Here is a 7387-nt window from a genome sequence, read left to right as displayed (position 1 = left end):
AAAAAAAAAAAAAAAAGCGGTACCGGTTGAAATAAAAATAAAGGCCCAACAATAACAAAAAGGGAAAAAGGCGAATTAAAAACGGGCTTAGCGGCAGTGAAGACCCCAGCACCAACAACAAAAGCGGATAGCAGCAACGGCAGCGACAGGATACAGGCCATTTCAGGCGGTACAGTCCCGACAAAAAAAAAAACAGGTGGTACCCAGGAAGCAAGTAAGTGCACCATTTCACTACCCTAAACTTGCACATAAAAATATACATATATTACGTATGTAAATTTGTTAGCGGTTCCCAAGTACGGTAAATTGAAGTCGCTGAACTTCTAATTTACCGCAACTAAAGTCATATCTCCTCAAGAATACATATATCCCGACATATATGTATGTACATAAATAAAAGTATATAATCCCGCGCAATATCACATTTCCCCTTCTCAAAACAAAAAAACCGCCATAAAATATACATACGTAATACAATTTACATACATATTTACCCAATCTCAGTTTCACTGCCCCCTCATATTCAAATAAGTCCCGAAATTTCTACATAGTATGTACATATGTGAGTTCTAGCGTTGCGCGCGAAACAAATAGTTACTAATCCAGATATATACATCAGCTCATTTGTCCCGTACGATACACGTACTTACATATGTACTAATATATACGGGAGTAGAAAATTCCATAGCTACATACAGTACACCGTTTGTTCAGTTCCCCGCTATTACTCTGAAACCACTTGTTTCGGGCATACATATGTACATACTCACTTATACGCACGACCCAGAAGCATAACACACGAAATTGTGTTTGCAATTAATTTGCTTTTAATTCTTGGTACCCGAAAAGGAACTAAAATCGCTTGTCTCTTGTCTCCTTCTTCCACTTATGCCATAGAGATTCCCCCAGTGTCAAAAGAAAAAAAATCCGATTCTGCTACAAAATTTGCGACATACCTACATATAAATATATATATATACATACGTACATATTCAAAAGCCGAAAAGACAAACGGTATATCCATTTACTTACGTACGTATACATAGTACTGCTCGCATATTTATCTATTTCGCTGCGCTCGCTCTCCAACCACCTTTTGCGCTTCCAAAATTTGCAACTCCAGCAAATACACATACGTACACATACGTACACACGTACATATATACTATTGGGCTCAGACGCGCTGAGACAATATACAGTAGAGGACAAGAAAATAGCACCAAGGTAGATACAGTAGAGCTCATAAAATTAGCACCACACAAAAAATTTAGCAAACGTTAAAAAGTAGCGCAAATCAATATTTTAAATTGAAAAATAAGAAGTTGCTGAGTAAATCTTGGTATCTCAAGACAAGATAAAAATATTTTTACGTTTTTCACCCTTTCACTCACGTTGTACTCCGCATTCCCCCAATTACCTCTTTAGAACCCAAAATGGAAAAGAAATCTCCCACTGATTCTGACTCAAGCCTTCAGGACTTCATTTTTGATAGTAATAGGCTAGAGTCATTTTATTCAAAATGGTCCAGCACCCTTATAAGCGACCACACCCAAACGCTTTTAAATGTGAAGTTACAGCAACTTGACAAGTTATGGGATGCTCTAGTAAGCTCATATAGAGCAGTATCCCGCTCTGAGCACTTCGCTGAATCTAGCGGATCAATTGAGCAAAAATATAATAAATGCTCAGAAAGTTATGAGAACTGTAAGATGCAAATTTTAGACGGCTTACAACTTCTCGGGGCGAATTCCCAGTCCCAAACAAGCACCATTCCCACCACAAATTCCATCCCAACTTCGAACTCCCAAGAAGTATTCCTCAAGGTACCACCGTGTGATACAGAAATTTTCCACGGTGGGTACGAAGACTGGCCGGCGTTCAGAGATATGTTCACGGCAGTCTATAAAAATCACCCCAAATTAACACCAGCCCAGAAACTATACCACTTACGGCAAAAAACCAGAAGTCAGGCAGGACAAATAGTCAAACAATTCCCTCTCACTGACGATAATTTTGAACTTGCCTGGGATGCCTTAAAGTCACGGTACGAGAATCGTAGGATATTGGTAGATAACCAATTAAAAGCGTTATTCAATATTCCCCCCATATATACAGAAAGTGGTGAACAAATCCAAAAAGTTCAGTCCACTATCAATAATTGCCTCTCAACCCTCTCAGCACAAGGAATCCCGACCAGCAATTGGGACCCCATCCTTGTATATTTATGCTCTTCAAAACTGCCCAGTGAAACTCTATCTCTATGGGAGCAATCACTCAGCTCACGGAAAGAGTTACCACTTTGGGCAGATATGAGCAAATTCCTCACAAGCCGGTATGAAGTAGTAGAAAGACTTAACACATATCGGCCAGGAAAACCAAAGCTTCCCCACCCTAATTTCACCCCAAGAACGGGGAATCACAATTCCACATTTATAAATAAAAATAGAACTCAGAATTTCCATGTCGAGCTAAATCAGCCGATTTCGTGCAAACTCTGCCACTCAAGGCACCCCATGAAGACATGTGTGAAATTTAAAGCACTATCCGTATCTGACCGTTTAAGATTCGTAAGAGAGAACAAGTATTGTGAAAATTGTCTTTCTTACTCCCATTTAAAGAGTGAGTGTACAAGTAATTTCACTTGTGTATACTGTCAACAAAAACATCACTCTCTTTTACACTTCCCGCAAAAGACCCAGACCCCCCAACCCAATTCAAAGCCCCAACGAACAACGAGTCAACTATCGACTCAGACTAATACGGATACTGAAGCGCCCACTTGCTCAAAATATGTGACGCACCAACCCCCAGAGAAAACCGACGTAAATAAAGTGTCGTCTCATTTTTCGGCTACTAACGTCACAACTCTCCTTCCAACGGCGATAGTACCTATATATTGTGATGGCGAATATCATAATATTCGCGCTCTGGTGGATCAAGGCTCACAAAAAACGTTTGTATCGTCCCGGATACAAAAACTCTTGCGCTTGCCCATGATAGATGCTCTATTCGAGATTTCTGGAATGGGTGGAATGGTGGTACAAAATTCAAAAAAAATCTGTGAAATCACACTTTGCTCAACAGATCGAGCCCAGAGAATAAAGACCCAAGCTATTATTTTGCCCCAGTTGACCCATTTCCTCCCTACTGCAAAAATCTCTCATATTAATTTAGAAGAGATAAAACGATTAAGGCTCGCCGATCCCAACTGTTTCACCCCAAATAAGATAGATATGGTAATCGGCAGTGACCTAATCCCCCGAATTCTCCTACAAGGGCTGCAACAAAACATAAGCGGAAGTCTCATAGCGCAGAATACGATATTTGGATGGATTCTGAGCGGCCCAATCCAGGAGAGAATCTCCACCTTTACCACCCAGGTAACCGAACCCCAGGATGAATCTCTAAACTCACTGCTGAAGAAGTTTTGGGAACAGGAGGAAGTAGCAGTCACTCAACCCCGTTCCAGTGAGGAGGAGTTCTGTGAGGACCTGTATCGTCGCACGACAACCCGGCAGGCAGACGGACGATATACACAGACGACATACAGACACAATGGCTTTAGGTCACTCTCGACTAGCAGCGCAGCAGCAGTACATCAGCATCGAAAGGAATCTGGAGAAAAAACCCGACCTTGGCAAAAAGTACTCAGAGGTTCTGGAAGAATACATCACCATGGACCATATGGAGCCCACCTCATCCCAAGAAGTCATCAAAGACGGTAAATACTTCTCCTTTTATTTACCGCACCATGCTGTCATAAAACCCGACAGCAAAACAACAAAAGTACGCGTAGTCTTCAATGCCTCCAGAATATCCCACTCTGGAAACTCCCTCAATGACGTATTACACACTGGCCCAACCCTTCAAAACGACTTGATGCTCATCATTCTCCGATGGCGCCTCTACAAGTTTGTTTTTAATGGCGACATCGAAAAGATGTACCGCCAAATTCTTGTCCACGAGGAAGATCAAGACTTCCAAAGAATCGTCTTTCGTAGGTCTCCAAATAAGCCCATAGAAGATTTTAGGCTGAAAACAGTCACCTTTGGCGTCAATTGCGCTCCCTATCTTGCAATCCGTACGCTTCATCAGTTAGCGCAGGATTGTCAAGACGAATTCCCGCTCGCCAGCAATATCCTCCTACGCGAAACATACGTGGACGATATTCTCTCAGGCGGGCATAATATACAGTCCACTATAAGCTCATTATCTCAAGTTAAAGACGCCCTAAAATCTGCAGGCTTTCCACTACGAAAAATCACCTCAAACCACCCAAAAATCCTGGAATCAGTCCCAGATTCCGAGGTCCTTGATGTTGATTTTCTCCAGTTTCAAGACACTAGCTCTACTAAAACTCTAGGCATAAAATGGAACGCGCTAACGGACTCCTTCTCTTACACGTACGATCCCGTTCCCGCTGCAAATTCGAGGACAAAACGGCAAATATTATCAGCGGTAGCGAAATTGTTTGACCCGGCAGGATGGCTAACGCCAATAATGATTTCCGCCAAAATGCTCCTTCAGCAACTATGGATGGAAGGCACTGACTGGGACGAGCAAGTAAAACCCAGCGCTTTCCACAAATGGAACACTCTGCGCGAAAATCTCCCCGCTATTAATGAAATTGTTATTCCCCGCTGGGTGCAATTCTCCCCTACTCACCGTGTACAAGTACACGGGTTTTCAGACGCCTCTGAAAAAGCTTATTGCGCCTGTGTCTACCTCCGAGTACAAATTGACGAAAACTCCTTCTCGTCACACATACTCGCAGCTAAAAGTAAGGTAGCCCCCCTGCAAACAGTCAGCCTCCCCAGACTTGAGCTCTGTGGAGCCGTCCTACTCTCCAAGCTGGTTAATCAACTCCACTCGCAACTAGATTTGCCTGCTCATGATTTATACCTCTGGTCAGATTCTTCCATTGTGTTGGCGTGGTTAGAAAAACCGCCACACACTTGGAAAACTTATGTTGCCAATAGAATTTCGCTCATACTCCAAAATGTGAGCAATGCCACTTGGCGGCATGTACCTGGTGCAGAGAATCCTGCCGATCTAGGTACCCGCGGATGCCATCCCCAAGATCTCGCGACATGCGCATTATGGTGGAATGGCCCAGAATGGCTGCAAAAACTCCCCACTTCGTGGCCAAAAAACCCATCTCCACATTCGTCACCCCCAGAACAACGACGTATTGAGTCCCTGCACACGATTGAATCGGTGGACATACTTGAGCGTTTCTCCTCCTTTGCTCGAGCATTGCGAGTAATCGCGTTTATGTATCGGTTTATAAACGCAGCGAGAAAACAGCCGATACCCACTTCTCTCCCCTTAACGCACGAGGAAATAAATCAAGCCAAACTACGCATTATCGGTCAGACCCAAAGCCAGTACTATATCAACGAAATCAGCTCATTAAATGCAGGGAAATCTATTAGCAAAAAAAGCCCTTTACTGACTCTGAATCCGATGGTGGATCGAGCTGGAATTATGCGCGTGAATGGACGTTTAGCTTACGCAGCTCTCAGTTACAATGAACGTCACCCGATCATAATTCCAGAAAATTCCAAGCTCTGTGCTCTGCTGCTCGACTTCCTCCATACAACGCTTCTCCACGCTGACAAACAACTAATGATTCGAATGGTGCAGCAAGAATATTATATCCCCAAGTTGAAGCAAAAGATAAAAAAAATGTATTTTTCAGTGCAAGGTATGCACAATCTATAAACAAAGGATACGTTCACAGATAATGGCCGCGCTCCCCCCTGAACGATCTACCTATACACTCCCCTTTCATACCACAGGTGTTGACTTTGCTGGACCATTTCTGGTGAAAACATCTACCCTCCGACGAGCTCCTCACGCAAAGGCGTATGTGTGTGTATTTGTGTGCTTCTCAACCAAAGCAGTACACTTAGAATTATGCTCAAGTCTGACCACTGAAGCGTTCAAAGCAGCTTTCACCCGATTTATCGGCCGCCGTGGAATCCCCAATAAAATCATGTCCGACAACGGAAAAACTTTCGTAGGGGCGCAGCGAACGCTGCAACGAGAATTCTCCCAATTTCTCAAAGAATCGGCTACTGATATCGCTGAAAAATACGCAACCCACGGATTCTCATGGCAGTTCATCCCACCATATGCTCCTCACATGGGCGGGCTATGGGAAGCTGCTGTAAAAGGCTTCAAAATTCATTTTACGAAGGTCGCAGGAAATCACAAGTTCACCTTCGAAGAATTCACCACCCTCCTTATCCGAATTGAAGCGGTGTTGAATTCAAGGCCGCTCTCCTCAATGTCTCAGGATCCCACTGATCTGTTGGCGTTAACGCCAGGACATTTCTTACGTGGTGCCCCACTACTCTCTTTGCCTGAACCCCACTCGGAAACCCTCTCATTGACGAACAAATGGCAAAAATTGAAGGTTATTCATCAGCAATTCAGTAATCGCTGGAAAAATGAATATCTAAAAGAACTCCACAAACGGCATAAGTGGAAGCGACAAGAACCTAACATTAAGGAAGGAGACCTCGTTGTAGTCAAGGACGACCTTCTACCCCCTAACGAGTGGAGACTCGGGCGCGTTGTGAAACCTCACCCAGGTCAAGATGCAAATGTTCGCGTAGCGGATATTCACACCCAAGCCGGAACCATCACGCGCAATATTGCAAAGCTATGTCTATTGCCCACTCTGTAGAATCTCTCTATCCGCCCTTCATGCTGTCACCCACTCTAGTTCCCATATATGCACCCCCAGTTCGCTCTAAAAATGACGTGACTAATTCATTTTTTCGACGGTTTCTCCACAGATGGACAGACGTGAGATGGAAGTCAACCAATGCCGCTTGTGGTGCCGCTACCACCCGCTTAGATTTTGTCACGCGTTCCGCGCTATGACGCCCGATGAGCGGTATGAATCCGCGCGGATACACAAATATTGTGTTAATTGTTTGGCCACCTCGCATACCACAGGCGCATGTAGCTCAGCTGACAGCTGCCACCGGTGTGGGATGGCACACCACACCATGCTGCATCGTCCAACGGCATCGCCACCGGAACGCCATCGCCGCGCCAAGTCACGTACACAAGTCCCCCGCGGACCATCCACACTCGCCAGCCGTGTGGTCAAATCGCCAGCAAGTCGGGCCCCAGGTGGCCGCAACCAAGTTCAACGGCGCATTCGGGACTTATTCGACCGGGCCAGGGTGACGCTCGAGAAGTTGCAGGAGTTGCTGCACGTTGCACCGGTGCAGGTGGGCCGGCATGTCGAGGACATGAGCGCCAATTTAATAGAATTTGACTGATCCTTATATGTTTTCTCATTTTTCATATTATGCGTGCGGCCGGCAACTTTGTCATTTATATTATTGTGAATTAATTTTGGAATTTG

At 44.4% G+C, this 7387-nt stretch overlaps 2 protein-coding genes across 6 annotated transcripts in view; both read left to right on the top strand.

Moving 5' to 3' along the window:
* The window catches only part of LOC118734276, a 9145-nt gene extending 1764 nt beyond the window's left edge, over nt 1-7381 (top strand). The window contains exons 1-2 of one of the 2 annotated variants that reach the window (XM_036463990.1): nt 8-214; nt 6807-7381. In XM_036463990.1, coding sequence (XP_036319883.1) covers nt 6807-7301 — 495 coding nt within the window. In that variant the 5' untranslated portion in view covers nt 8-214 and the 3' untranslated portion in view covers nt 7302-7381. Of the gene's footprint in view, nt 1-7; nt 215-6806 lie in introns of those variants that run through there. The other variant, XM_036463991.1, reaches the window with a different exon arrangement.
* LOC118734272 (transmembrane protein 132C) overlaps nt 1-7387 on the top strand; it is a 614903-nt gene that overhangs the window by 573811 nt on the left and 33705 nt on the right. The window lies entirely within an intron of this gene.

Source organism: Rhagoletis pomonella, unplaced genomic scaffold (genome assembly GCF_013731165.1).
Source record: "Rhagoletis pomonella isolate Grant_MI unplaced genomic scaffold, Rhpom_1.0 Rhpom_scaffold_00002, whole genome shotgun sequence".
NCBI lineage: Eukaryota > Metazoa > Arthropoda > Insecta > Diptera > Tephritidae > Rhagoletis > Rhagoletis pomonella.
The sequence above is the reverse complement of the archived record's forward strand: the minus strand, read 5'-3'. Positions and strand labels throughout refer to the sequence as shown.